The following is a 15,207-nucleotide window of genomic DNA, read 5'->3' on the forward strand; positions in this document are numbered from 1 at the left end:
ACCTCTGTTCATCCTCTTTCACCCGGCTTGCACTACTCTTCTTGTTATCTATCCGCTCTTTATCATTCTGCCCCCACTGCTTCTGTATTCCTTTCACTCTTCCCTCCTACCCTCCAGCCCCTTTTCTCTTTATCTTCATCTTCAGCCCATCTGTGCCTGTTTAGTGCTGTGTCGACATCTCCGCTAGCATCAAAGTCATAAGAGGACGTTTTAAGAAAGAGAGGTGGGGTGGGGGGCGGCTAAAAGACATCAACAGAATACGTACGGGGCAAAGAAAATGAATTCACATCTCTTCTGCGCTGCTTTCACCACCACAGGCAACACACGCAAGCAGTCGTTTGATGCCTTAACGGTCGAGTAGGGAGGGAGAAGGATGGAAATGGAGCAAGATGAAAAATGGCGAAAAACATTCTTCTGTTCAGAAAAGACTCAGGCAGTGTTAGTTTCCACCCCGAGGTGGTGTAGAGAGCAAAGTAATAGGAGAGGAAGGCAGTTAGGAAAGAAAGGAGGTGGGTCAATGTTAATGTTAATGTTTCATTTTTCTCTGGCTGTTTCTAACAGTTGGATGCTAAGGAGTGCTTGATGTTTTTTTTTATCAGCAGTCCAAAATGGGACTCCCGTACAGTAGAGATGCTTACAAGTCTGAGCTAGCTAACACATGCACAGAAACAACTCTGCTCAGCCAAATACAGAAACACGCTCCAAAGAAGTTATTAGGGGACACTAGAATGCTAGGGATGCAGTTAACAGTTAAAGGGACACTTCACCGATTTAGCATTAAGCTTTGTATCAGTAGAAACACGGTAGTATTTTTTAATGACCGTGCTTCCCTCTCTCATGTCCCCCTGAGAGGGGAGATCTCTGTATTGTGGGTCTGGAAAAAAGCCTCAGATGACGCAAAATGACGATTTTTGCGTCATCTGAGGCTTTTTTGCCCAGAGGCAAAAGACTACAGCCAGTATTAGGAGCCACTTCCGCATAGCCCATAGGGGGTTGGACTGTTGGCTTTTTCCGGAGATTGCCGAGGAAAAAACGAGTGTCAGCCATGACATTGAATCCTCGCTTAGCTTCTCAGCAGGAGCAGAAACTGTTCATCCCGACGGAAATTTTAGAACAACAATCATGTGCATTCAAACTACCGCACACATGTACCACTGGGATACATTGGTACACATCGGAGAATATGCAGGACACTTTATTACAGACGCAATACTCGACACAATACGCGAGCTTCGCTTGCATGGAGACCAGCGGTGGTGCTCGATTCCTATGGCCGGTAAAGAGACCTCATCAGCGGGGAGCGTTGAACGAGTGTGCCGGTGGAAAGCTAACTCTTAACCGACCAGCTGTTCCACCAATCCTGCTTGCAAGTGTCCGCTCATTAAACAAACTGGACTACATCCAACTTCAACGAAACTCCCAACGTGAGTTCAGAGACTGCTGTGCTGTGTTTTTGTTGTTGTGGAAATATTGCTGTGGACAATCCAGCCTGCTGCTCTGTCACCGGGTAAGACTACTAGTGGAGGTGGGCTGTGTTAACACGGACTGCCTGTTGCAGAAATGGGGTGATTTGTATCCAACTAACTAACTGCTGGTGGAGTTTGTAACTGTAAAATGCCGATCATTCTAGCTACATCCCACGCAAATGTAAGGCTGTGTTTATACTCGATGTTTATACCACAGCCCACCAAGAGCTAATGCTAGTAGCTAGCTATGTGTTAGCCTTCTTTCATGGCTTGGTTGAATTCTAATGTAGAATGCAATCTGTTATTTCTTGTTATTACATGGCTTGCTTGAATTCTAATGTAGAATGCGGTCTGTTATTTCTTGATAACAGACCGCTGCTAAGGATAACACACCGTTGCCATGCAAAAGCAGAGCGTTGCCATGGACGCAGTTCTGTTCACTCTGGAGGACAGCTATCAATCAATCCGCTGAAAGAAGTCCGGATAATTTAGCCTATCAGCTGTGGCAAAAAGTGGGGAAACGTGGAGCAACTTCTGTCCTCCAAACAATGACAGCAGATCTGATGAGTGTCTATCGCTAGTATCTTTCTATACCGTCTAAGATCGCTAGCTACGCAGTAACAGCCGTAGGGACAACAACGCTAATTAGTTAGCTTACATTGCAACTTGTTTAACGTTAACTTACAGGTGTGTCAACATGCAGCGGCTCTGCAAAAAGGAAACGAGATGAATGAGGACATAAACGTCCACATAAATATTCCCAAAAAAGCCATTCACCGTGTCTCACTTCACCGTCAACAGAAATGTTCAGTTTACTGTAAATTAGAGCAGCCGATAGCCCGCTAGCTCACTACAACGCTTCAGCTAATGTTGTGTCAATTCCTGCAGTGATTAAAACAGCAGCTGGGTCATTTGTCCACCACGGCAGTACCCCATAAAATATACGGCTACTACCACAGCCCGTAAGGTGGTGTTGAGTAGCTAATAGACGAAGGATTGCATTACAGAGTTTTTACGTTGCTATGGACGCAGGATTCCAACCGTAGAGACGGAACGGACTATTTTCTCTAGTGGAAGCAATACAATCGTATTTAAATCAATAAACTCCCATTTAAATCTATATTTTGTCAAGTTATTAGTCAAATTATTGATTTATTTGGTAAGTAGCCATGTAATAAGCGCGGGATAGGAGGTAGAGGCAGTAGCGTAGCGAATACAACCCCTTCAGGCTGATTCAAGTCCTGATCACCCTGTCGGGGTTGTATTCGCTATAACAACCGCCTCGCTCTACATTATCCCTTACATAACAGACACAGGATAACACACCGTTGCCATGCATAGCACAGCGTTGCCATGGACACAGTTCTGTTCACTGGAGCTATCAAATCAATCCGCTGAAAGAAGTCCGGATAATGTATCAGCTGTGGCAAAAAAGTATATGTTTTAAATGTGTAACACCACTTGAGCCACGGTGAAACGTTTTTTCGTGTATATGGTTGAAATGACAATAAAACACACTTGTTGAGTTGATCGCCTCACTGTCTGTCTGTAAAGGGTAGGCATGGCTTGGGAGTAGACGCTAAAGCAGCGAAGCAAGTGCATTCTGGGATTTGGTGTCTTTCATCCACATGAGCCAAAAACACATTTTCTGGCTTTTCTCGGCCTAGAAGCCACCAGTTTCTAAAAAAAATTCACATTTCTACTACATAAGTGACCCAATTTAAATATATATTCATCTTTCCAATGGTGAAATATTCCTTTAAGTTACTGCTGCTGCTGTCAGTATCAATTCGAACAGGCATTCATTTTCCACATAGCGCGTCTGCTCTGTTTTGTTCTGCCACGTACCATACCACACCGGGAGCGTATCAGAGGCGGACAGACTCACAGATTTTATTGTCTCTACAAGTACTTTTAGAACAATCACGTGTTTAATAAGTTAGTATCTACCTTCCACTCCAAGCACTCATGTAATTAAAATATACATGCCTTCTCTTTTCTGGTGTTGTCCTGATAAAAAGGATCTGTGATGTCGTATTATGTTTTTCCACCTCCAAGATGAATCTCTCATTGTTCGTGGTGTTGTAGAGGAGACGTATACGATACTCGGGGGTGTGTTTTGGTAAACTGACTGGATGCTCTCACTGTTTCACTTCCCTTCTGGCTGTCCGGACGGCCCGCATCTCGTGTGAAAATAGACGGCCTGTGGAATATCAAGCATTAACTTGAATGGCTGCAATTGCTCGTGGGGCCCGCGGCACCTCCGGAACACAGCTCATACGCCTGTGGTGGAAAACACCGGTAAAACAACATTCATGCTGTCAAACTGCTAATTATTTTGACACGTTTTAAACCATTAGTTACCAATTTGCAATTCATTTTCACCCTTGAACCTTCAACGCATTCTCAGAAAACGGGTCCTTATGATATTGTACGAAAATATATGCACATCAAAACTTATTATATCCTGCGAAATTAGAAGACCGCCGGCTGGTCACAAGCTCCATGACGCCAAGCAGCAGTTGCTAGTTGTTTTAAACCGCTACAGAGCTTTGTGACGCCGGCTAAGTGGTAGAGAGGTCGCCTGCCAATCGGAAGGTTGGTGGTTCGATCCCTGGCCCTGCAGTTCCATGCCGAAGTGTCCTTGGGCAAGACACTGAACCCCGAGTTGCCCCCGATTCTGCGCCATCGGAGTGTAAATGTGTGTGAATGTTTATCTGATGAGCAGGTGGCACCTTGTACGGCAGCCTCGGCCACAGTGTATGAATGTGTGTGAATGGTGAATGATTCCTGTACTATGTTAAAGCGCTTTGAGTAGTCGTTAAGACTAGATATGTATGTACTAGACTGTATGTTAATAACCCATCCACCCCGACCTACGGGGCCGGCCGTGTTCTTATACAGCGGAAGTCAATGCAGTGAATACAGCAATAAAAAAAACTGGAATGCTTACGAATTACAGTGCTTAACTTTTCGTAGCTTTTTGAACGAAGTTCATGAGAACAGGCTGGAACATTTTGACTCAAAGTAACTATAGCCAGCTAACTACTAATAATGTCAGCTTGTTTCACAATTAATTGGGTGTATTTTGTCAAATTATTTGAATTGGCAGGCTAATAATAAGCAAAAGGCAAACGCTAGGTTAATAACAGACATGTTCAATAATATCTGAATTATACGATCACAATGTCAAAAATAATCCCCAAAAAACTAACTACATTTGACCTAATTGCCTAACACTACTCATTGTCAGAATGCTGACTTCAATAACTTCATTAGCCAAAAACCATGGCAACAACGTGCTTGTCCCAGCCGTGTGCATCACTTTTTAGTGTCTCCTGAAAACGGTCTGTGTTGCTACTTGCAGCACGCTTCTGTATTTGGTTGTGTTTTGTCCATTTGCAGATATGTGTCGAAATTGGTGAAGATTGTTTGTTAATTTGCTTGTGTATTTGCATGTTTTCTTAATTTGCATTTGTTGAGCTCTCAGGGCCTTGGTATTTAAGAGACAACAGTGAACAAAAGCAAATTAAGTCACCAAAATACAAAAATCAAAACCTATTCAAGGCAACATGTAGAAAATTGTTTTTTAACCATCTATGGGACTGATCTATTGGAGATGTGTAGTTCTATTTATGTATACTTTGTTTTTTAAAGGAATCTCTGAAGCGCTGAAGTATAGCTACAGTTTATTTTTTGTAGCTCTTGCCATCTGTTTTACGAGTGTTTAGGTAATCAGACTTGTTTGGATGAAAAAATGGAAGGCAAACAGAAAACCAACATGCCATAGTTAGTCTGCATTTGATGAAACTGGGACTGCTTGTTTTGAATCATTGGATTGGAAAGTTTAATTTTCCAATTTTCCATCAGTGTGTGGATTTTGTTTTGTCATGAAAGTATAATTTAAAATGTTTAGGACAGTGAAGTTATTTTTACAGAATTTCCCCCCAAACTGTTAGATACTGTTGTATTTCCTTACACTTTAATTATAATAATAATACACCCCATAGTAGACTGAAAAATTATATAAATGTTTATCTTTTTTATGACCTGATTACGTTTACAACTTTTTGGACTAATCAGTCTGTTCAGCTGTTGTGGGGATAGGCAGTAAGCGGAGACAAGACACAAATCTTGAGGGAGGTAGTTGAAGCTGTGGTGCAGAAAGGTAGCGACGAGCCAGATGGCAAAGAATAAACAAGGAAGTGATAAAGACAGGGCCAGGACCGCACCAGAACTGTTTAGCTCAATCTGTTAACTGACATGTCTCGTTACAGACAGGACAGATTTTAGTTCTGTGGTGAAGCAGCTGATGGGATTTTTGTCAGATTGGATTGGTATGTATTTTGAAGACGGATTGGAAATGGCAGTAATTATTGTCCAATAGTGTGTTCATTTTTTGATGATGGCCTGCTTCCATGATATATTTTGTGTGCACTAAGCTGTAGAAGGCATAAGCCAGGCTTTTCATCATTAAAAAACATCAACACGTACTTGGTTTGAATTCTCTTGAGTCTTCTGAAAATAAAATAAGTAATATGCTATGTATGCAAATGTGGTATTGGTAATTATGTTTTCTTGACTTTTTCCTTTCGTTATCTGCCGCTTATCTCCAACTATTCTTCTCCATCTCTCTGTTTCTCAGTCCATCTGGTACTGTGAAAATCTGTCAGTGGAGAAATTCATATGGTGCTTGGCTGTCTTACCTCTGATACAAGGGAAACGTCTGTGCCCTTTAACGCAATGGCAGTCATACTTTTAAAGCTGCAGTAAATAGAAATGTTTATTGACTTATCCAATGATGTGAAAAATGTGATTCTTTTTCAGCTCTTTATCTGCTGTATTATTCACCAAAGACAAACAATAAATCATTGCATAGTATGACAAGCTAGGCTTGTAACGATTATTACATACTTGTTTAATTGCAATTTTTTTTCAAAGTTATTTTGTTTGATCGCAATTAATTGCTAACATTAGCTAAGGGAATGACTGTTGATAGTAATTGTCAATTTTATGTTAATTTAAGCAAACAATATTTGTGTTATTTTAATGATAATAAAGAGGCGTGGTTAACATCATGGCTGTTTACCTGTGCTATTACATTATCCGGTTCACATGACAGTGATTTAACCAAAAGAAGTATCCTGGGTTTCAATAAATATTTAAATTTGACCGAAAGAGACAATTATATTGTTAATCTCAATTATTTTTGAGACAATTAATTGTATGGTAAATTTTTGAATTGTTACAGCTCGATGACCAACACAATATTAGATTGATTAAACATAAACTGTTCTTTCCTATAGGCTAGGCCTGTGTGCTATGATGAAATTTAGGTGATGTATGAATTTATATGAATGACATATTATTTATTTATAAACTACTTCAATCACAGTGACTGATTTGTTGAATGTCCAGCCAGGTTGGTGTTGCTACTTGCAGCACGTTACTGTATTTGTTTGTGTTTTCTCTATTTGCAGATATGTGTTGAAATTGGCGAGGTTGTTTGTTTCAACATACACAGTAAAAGATAGTCAGATAGTGTTGTTGGCGGGACATTAAGTCAGACTCAGTGGTGAGTGAAACCGTAGCAGGACAGACACAGAGCTGTAGCGGAGCCAAAGTCAGGCAAATAAAAGGCAGATACAGATAATCTGCAAACTGCCCAAAAATGGGCCGATAATCCATCTATCCCTACCATAGTCCTCATAAATCGACCAGAGTTTAAAATTCCAACACAAAGAAAGTTGAAGGTAACGGACATGCGGCCGAAAACAAGGACATCCGGCGGAATTTCTGGTGGCACCGGAGCAATCTCTAGATTGATAAATAGACTACTGGCGACTTGACCAGCTGAGACGCAGCGACGCCATCAGCCGGCTTGGGTTGAGCTAAGACGGGCCAGTTCAGACACCTGCAACAGTTTCATCTTATTGCGAATCTTTAGGCTTAATAAGTTATACCACCATATCACCATATCAACCTAAAAAGTGAAAATAATGTTGTGTTCACAGCTTGTATTTGCTACCTGCAAATACAGTTATTGCAGGTTTAAGTGTTTCTCTATGACATTAACTCTTCAGCGTCGGCTAACTGTGATCACATTTGACGGAGCCTTGGCTTTTTGTGTTGTTGTTGCACTATTCTGTTCTGTGATCACGTTTTCTACGCTTCAATACACTTTGATGAGCAGAGAAATAAAAAAATGGCTTGAAAACAACCAGCTACTGTTGGCTGACTGCAGAGTTCAATTCAAGCCTGCTCTCAGTCTGTCTCACAGGTCAACGGCAGGTTAATAGAAGTCATCCCTACGCTCTATGTGTGTGTGTGTGTGTGTGTGTGCGTGTGCGTGTGCGTGTGCGTGTGCGTGCGTGCGTGTGTGTGTGTGTGAGAAACTCTTTTGACACCATTCTTTCTGTGCAGCTGGGAGGCTTAATATAACCTTGGCTTGCAGCATCTACTGAAGCAAAGAGTACTCTGTGGTAGAGGAGAAAGTCCTCCTCCATTCCCTCTAATCCAGGGGTCTTTAATGTTTTTTTAGGCCAAGGACCCCTAACTTGTAAGAGAGACGAGCAGGGACCCCCTACTACATATGTTGTATAAAATGGAGTTGCATAATAAACGGGGCCTACAATATTGTGTATACACATACCTTTTATGGTACCTTACAAAACTAAGCTATTAAAATAATAATTATTTACATTTTCATATAACCTCATGTTTAAATGTCAAACATACATGTAGCAGAGTGAGTCCTTAAGCTTAACTGTATCTGTGGATGGCTACTATAGTGGCTACCATACTTTGGGGCCAGTAAGCCTATCATCAATGTTATTGAGGTTGTTGTTTTTTTACGAATAGGCAGATTTATCTTTGCTAATAATATGTTGGATTCACGTTAATTAATGTTTTCAGACATATTAAAAATTTTGGGAAATAAAACGTTCAAAAAAGTATTAAACAATAATTTGGGGGCCCAATGCAGTGACTCTGAAGACCCCTTTGGGGTCGTGGACTATGGCTGGGCAATATAATGATATTATATTGACATTGATATATGTGGCTAGATATTGTCTTAATATGACACAAATGTTGTCTTTTCCTGTTTTTTTTACATTGACATTATACTGTAGTAAAGTGATGTAATTTTCTGAACTTACAAGACTTAGCTGTTTTATTATTTGCCATTACCCACTTAGTCATTGAATCCACATTATTGGTGATTATTCATCACAAATCTCATTGTGTTAATATTTTGTGAAAGCACCAATAGCAGCCTACAATATTGCCGCAATATTGACATCGCTGTATTTGGTCAAAAACATTGTGATATTTTTGTTTTTCCATATCGCCCAGCTCTATCGTAGACCCCCTGTTAAAGATCTCTGCTCTAATTAACTCTCGCTCTCTTTCCTCTCTCTTCCTACTCTGTTCTCCTTGCTCTGTCCATCTTCATTTTGTCTTCTCCCCCTCCCTTGTCTGTGTCTATCCTTCTGTCTGAAACTCTCAATCTTCCAGCCCAAGTCCTCTGAAGCTGCTCCTCCATCCACCTCACTGTCCTCCCAGGCTGACAGAAGCCAACAGGAGGTGCAGGTCTTTCATGTTTTGTGTGGTGTGGTGGTGTTTTGCTGTGGTTTGTTGTCAGGGTTTCCCCCAGAAAAATAGTTTGGCCCGGTGGCAAGTGTCTTTTTTTGACGAGGGCCTGGCTGGGGACAGTCACTGACTGATGGCAGCATTGATGTAGAGCCAAATAGTTTCTGAGACAACAGAATCGCGAAATTTAGAATTTAAATTTTTTTTTTTAAGATTTCATAGGGCTCTACATTAAGTCAGTGCTGAAAGCTAACTGGAGATTTGAAAATATGACTATGTTGAAGTTTCCAACTGAGCTGCCTCACTGTAACTAGTTTAAAAATGTCTTAAAAATACCTAGTTTCCCTAGTGGCTCCCTAGTGGCTTAGGCCTGGTGGGGGGCAATTTAGGCCTGCTGGGCCACCAGGCTTGCAATACACTGGGGGAAACCCTTGTTGTGGGGTTGTCATCATGTGTTTTGTCACCGCTATGTTGGGCCAAGTGAAAGGTCAGAACAGTCAGTCATTGGCAGATTGTTTGACCAGGCTTATAGATGTTTATCCCTTGATACTCATATCAAATCCTTTTAGCCACTTTGATTTTAGCCTTGTAGATTATTTAATCACTATGTCAGATTAAATAATGTGACAGTGTAGGAGGCCCCGTGCTTTCACTGGGCCTGAGTTATAATCTTCTTTGAAGGGTTTTTTCAGACAGCCATGTAAAACCTCATACTAGGGTAAACTTTGCTAAACTCAAAACTGTCCAAGGAAGCAAGGGATCATAAACATCTTTCACATTTCTTTTTGTACTTTTCCTCAATTATTTTTACACATTTACTAAACATTCATAGCATGAAATCACAAGACCAAATCGCAAATGCGAGTTCATCTGGAGCTCGCAAAGAATCTTCCATTTCCACTGCAATATCCATACAAGTGCTCATATTATGCTTTTTGGCTTTTCCCCTTTCCTTTATTGTGTCATATATCTTTTTTGTGCATGTTATAGGTTTACAAAGTGAAAAAGCCCAAAGTCCATCCCAAAGGCACTTACCATCTCCAACAGAAAACATTGTTCACAAACTGCTCCAAACAGCTCTATTGTAGTCCAGCCTTTACTTCAGAGACAAACGTGCATCACTTTGTAACACATGTTTCAATGCTCGCCTAGCTGCTAGAGTGGCACGCCCTCATACTCTGCTTCTGACTGGGTAGTAGTCCTTATCTAGCTACTGCGCATGTGCGACTCCGAACAAAGATGGAACAGAAGTGAGATGCCGCACTCTGTAGCTAAAACAGAGAGCTCAACACACAGGGTGAAAAGAGGAGCTGCAGCAATGTGCAGTACAACCAAAATAGTGTTTTTGAAAATTAAACCATGTAACCCTATCCTGGTACAAACTCTAAATGCAATTATGAACCTCAAAATGAAAACTTTAAATGAAATGGGCTTTTATAGTTATTTGCTTTCAATTTAATTTGATGTGAGTCTTTCATGGGTGTATGTTTTTTTTAGGTGGTTTGTGCACCCCTAACCGAAGACAATTTGTAAAATGATTATGTGATTGACTGACAATAAAGCTTGAACCTCTTAGTTCATTTTCAATTTCCAAGCTATCAATAGCCGTTGACCAAAATGCCACTAGACGCTATTGGATAGACCTACAACCAATCAGAGCAGCGAAACATGTGTTGTTGCGCTGAGCCACGGACAAATGTAAACATGTGTGCAGAGATGAGCTGTGAAAATAGTACTTCAATAGATAGTTCCACATCAGATGCAGCCATCTTGGTTGTTTTCGAAAATGCCTCAACGGCGCTCCTCTTTACTAATCTAGGTTTATGCTCGCCGTAGTGTCCCTGGCGCAGGCTTGTGCAAGCCAAAAATGATGTCATCGCGTATTTTGCATAAAGCGATTGTGATTGGCCTAGCCAGGATCTGGCCATCTGAACAGGAGGTAACCAGACGCATCTGCCAGAGCAGATAAAACAGGAGCTTGCAGATTCATCTGGTTCCCGGGCTAAAGCATTCGGTCTCAAATTTATGCTTTATTCATTAGGTTGAAATAGTATAGAAGTAAACTTTCAGCATATCCACAAGAAGGGTTAGGGTTCGACAACATTTGATCAAACCAGCATCTAATTATTTTATTTAATCCAAAGCCATTCATCCACATCCAAACGCTGCAGTCTATTTTCTGATGTTTTTGTGTGTAATTGACCGATAGGAACAACAATCTTTGAAATTGGCCCGGTATTAATCAGGAACGCTGTAACCGGCAGCCACATACCGGACTGCAATGTAACCATATGGGGCAAATGTGCATTGTCAATTTCGTCAACTAAAAGAGCTTTTTTTTTTGCCACTGAAAGGCTCAGATTATTATTCTAAGTCCCTGACAACATTATGAAAAGGATCCCTACGGATATAGGCCTTGAACAGCTCTGAGGTCGCTAGAGCTAAACCCACCAGACTCCATTTAAAAAAAACAATACTTTATATATATAAATATATGTATAGAGCCAACATATTTTCACATATAAATCGGTAAACTATGTGTTTATTTCAGCCAAAACTAGAGTTGTGATGGTTGGAAAAGTGTAAAGACAACCCAAAACAGATTTTCATAGTTTTATTTTGTTTCTGTCGACTTTGAATGAAGTGTATTTTACGATGCTAAAATTGCAGTTTTTTTACATGGAGTCTGGTGGGTTTAGCAAACACAATTTAGCGGATGTTTTTATGTTTAAAAAAAAAGGATCTTACTCTTTAACAGAAAGGTGGACCTCCTTAGAAATCCTTTCAATAATGTTATCAGACACTTGAATTTTGGCCTGTCAGTGGCAAAACAAGCACTTTTGTGAACGTCAACACAAGGTTTAAAGGTCCCATGGCATGGAAATTTCACTTAATAAGGTTTTTTAACATTAATATGCGTCCCCCCAGCCTGCCTATGGTCCCCCAGTGGCTAGAAATGGCGATAGGTGTAAACCGAGCCCTGGGTATCCTGCTCTGCCTTTGAGAAAATGAAAGCTCAGATGGCCCGATCTGGAATCTTCTCTTTATGAGGTCATAAAGAGCAAGGTTACGTCCCCTTTCTCTGCTTTGCCTGCCCAGAGAATTTGGCCCACCCATGAGAGAGAGAGACATCATGGCTTTCAAACGAGCAAAGTGGCAGTTGGTCAAGGCCACACCACCACCCTCCACCTTGCCCCCCGGTCTCTCCTCCTCAATAGCTACAGACACAGAAATGGCACATCCTAAGGAAAGCTAATTGTGGGACTGGCTGTAGTGGCTGTAATGCTGCACCAAGGCTGAATTTCGGGAAAGAGACTTCAGATATAGTATTAGGGGACCATTAAGGTCTATATAAAAGCATCCAAAGAGCACCATGTCATGGGACCTTTAATATCAAATCAGTTTGAAAATATTTACACCGGCCCCACCCTAGCAACAAGAGTGTTAAATGTGTTGACCAGTGAGGTGTCCAAAATCACTCCCTTCTTCACCCATTGTCTATTCCATATACGGTTTACAGTAGTAAACTAGGTCTGAGCGATTTTGGAAAATAATCTAATTGCGATTTCTTTAACCAATATAATAATAAAATATGATTATTTTTTAAGCTTTTTATCTGCTGTATTATTCAACAACGACAAACAATGAATCATTGTATAGAATGACCAACACAATATTATATAGATTAAACACAAACTGTTCTTTCCTGTAGGTCAGGACTGGGTGCTATGATGAAATTAGGTGATTTATATGAATGACATATTATTTAATTATAAACTACTTCAATTACAATGACTGATTTGTTGAATGTCCAGCCTTGTAAACATGTAATAATTACCATGACAACATAAAACACAAATAAGCCTGGTTAAAAAAAAAAGTAATGAATAAATCAAAAAAATATTATTTCACTAAAAGACAATTATATTGTTAGTTGCAATTATTTCTCAGTCAATTAATTGTCCAGCAAAATTTGGAATTGTTACAGGCCTAGTCACCGTACTGAGGTGCATCATATCTTTCGCAATAAACTATGTTACTGCCTGAGTAATTTTCACGTACTGTTCTGAAGTAGGTTCATATGGAGTTACGCTTTCAAACATTTCGGTCAGTGATCGAAAATTGTTAGGTCTTTGTAAATAATAGTGTGGTCTAGACCTACTTTATCTGGAAAGTTTCTTAAAATAACTCTTGTTATGATTTGATACTATAAACAAAATTGAATTGAATTGATCCCTGTCAGGTGGTGTTTCGCTGACTTGACACACTGGTTGATACAGGTTAGTGTTGGTAAGTTGATGCTTCCTCTGCAGACTGCTTTACTCTCGCGTGTCACATGACCAGAGTGTAATTCGCAGCTCACTTTCTTTATTACAGTGCCCCTAGAGGCCAAATGATAGCACTTTCATTGTACGTCCTCACAATCAGCTACCATGTCCCTGTACCAAGTTTGGACTTCATACATCAAAACGTTGCTGAGATATGAGCTCAGTTCCTGTGATTATAGCGCCCCCATAGTGGTCACAGCTCACCAAATAAATTTTACATCCTCGGGATTGGGTCTTGAGTCCATGTACAAAGTTCAGTTTCACTACATGAAAGCGCTGGTGAGATATGAGCCTACTTCCTGTGATTATAGCACCTACCTAGTGGTCAAAAGACTCCAAATTGATTGGGCGTCCTCAGGATGCGGTCCCAAGTCCATGTACAAAGTTTGGTTTTGATACGTGAAAGCGTAGCTGAGATATGAGCCTACTTCCTGTGATTATAGCACCCCTATAGTGGTCAAAAGTCACCAGGAGCCTCCTCCTAATTGGGTCATGAGTAGGGTTGGGTACCGAAACCCGGTTCCACTATGGAACCGGTACCTACGCAAACGGTAGTATTCGGACCGGATTAGAACGCAAATTTCGGTTCCTCATTTCGTTTCCGACTGAAATATTTTCCCTCTGTCGCTCCGGACAGCGGCAGACTCTTTTTTCTTTCTCCCTTTTCTGCCGAGTGGCGCACGTGCCACTCGCGGTGTGAAGCGCGTGTCCGCGCTATTCCCCCGACATGCACTCTACAATCACTGCTGATAGATGGCTTTTTATACACGCTCCGAAACGGACGTAAAAATATCACACTCTCTCTGTAGTCTACCGTTAGCTAGCCACCGTAAATGTAGGCTACTTTTAAAACGCCATATTTTCCCTCTGGGCTCACCAAAACGGACGTAAAAGCATATTAACCATTCACTGACTGCACGTGATCGCTAGTAAACATTACACTTGCTCTGCTAATCAATCGTTCAGGACCAGACCCTGTAGCCTGGTGGTGGGGGAGTCTGCCCTTTCAAACTCCTACCTGTGTGTACAGACCTCTTGGACACCGTCTGAGAGAGTTTTCTCCTGTGCAGGACATGCCATAACAATACGCAATGGAATAACTTTTGTGTGGCTTGGTCTGAACATCATCTGTGCCAAGTTTCGTGAAAATCAGAGACATTTTGTGACCTGTGAAAACTTTTTAGTGTTTTTGATGAAATCCTATATGGCGGTCGGATCAATTACGTTGACGTCACAAATTGGCATGGGTCGGCCTTAGGACCTCCCACAGTATTAACAGACACCACTAGTAAGTTTTAATTCCAAACACATCAAACGTTATAGGCCAAAATGTAATTTTGCTAATTACAATGCCCCCTATAGGTCTAAGGTCACCGAATTTCTTGAGCCTCTTCTTAATTGGGCCCTGTACCTATGTACTAAGATTGGTGTTGATACATGAAAGACTTGCCGAGGTACGAGCTCACTTCCTTTTTGGCGGCTTCGCCGTTGATTTCAATTGGCTGTGACGGGCAAACACTTTCGAATATCAATATGCAATGGAATCACTTTTGTGAGGCATGGTCTGAAGATCATCTGTGCCAAGTTTCGGGAAAATCTGACCAATTTTGTGACCTGTGAAAACATTTTAGTGTTTTTGATCAAATCCAATATGGCGGAAGGTCCAACATGGTGGATATTGACATCATGGGATGCGTTGAGTTCGCCGTCTTCCAAGGATTCCAACTATATCTTGATATTCAAAATCGGGCACACCGTTCAAAAGTTAATCGCATGGATGCAACGCCCACTTTGACCCAATGGTGTCACTAGACTGCCTG

The 15,207-nt window shown here is 41.0% G+C and overlaps 1 protein-coding gene across 2 annotated transcripts in view; it reads left to right on the top strand.

Annotated features, from left to right (window-relative positions):
• The window catches only part of LOC120548109 (stromal membrane-associated protein 1-like), a 293,451-nt gene that overhangs the window by 82,029 nt on the left and 196,215 nt on the right, over window positions 1–15,207 (top strand). Inside the window, exon 5 of one of the 2 annotated variants that reach the window (XM_039784116.1) lies at window positions 8,985–9,053. The exons of the other annotated variant lie outside the window; for it this stretch is intronic. Coding sequence (XP_039640050.1) covers window positions 8,985–9,053 — 69 coding nt within the window. The remainder of the gene's footprint in view (window positions 1–8,984; window positions 9,054–15,207) is intronic. 2 annotated transcript variants of the gene reach the window in all.

Source organism: Perca fluviatilis, chromosome 19 (assembly GCF_010015445.1).
Source record: "Perca fluviatilis chromosome 19, GENO_Pfluv_1.0, whole genome shotgun sequence".
NCBI lineage: Eukaryota > Metazoa > Chordata > Actinopteri > Perciformes > Percidae > Perca > Perca fluviatilis.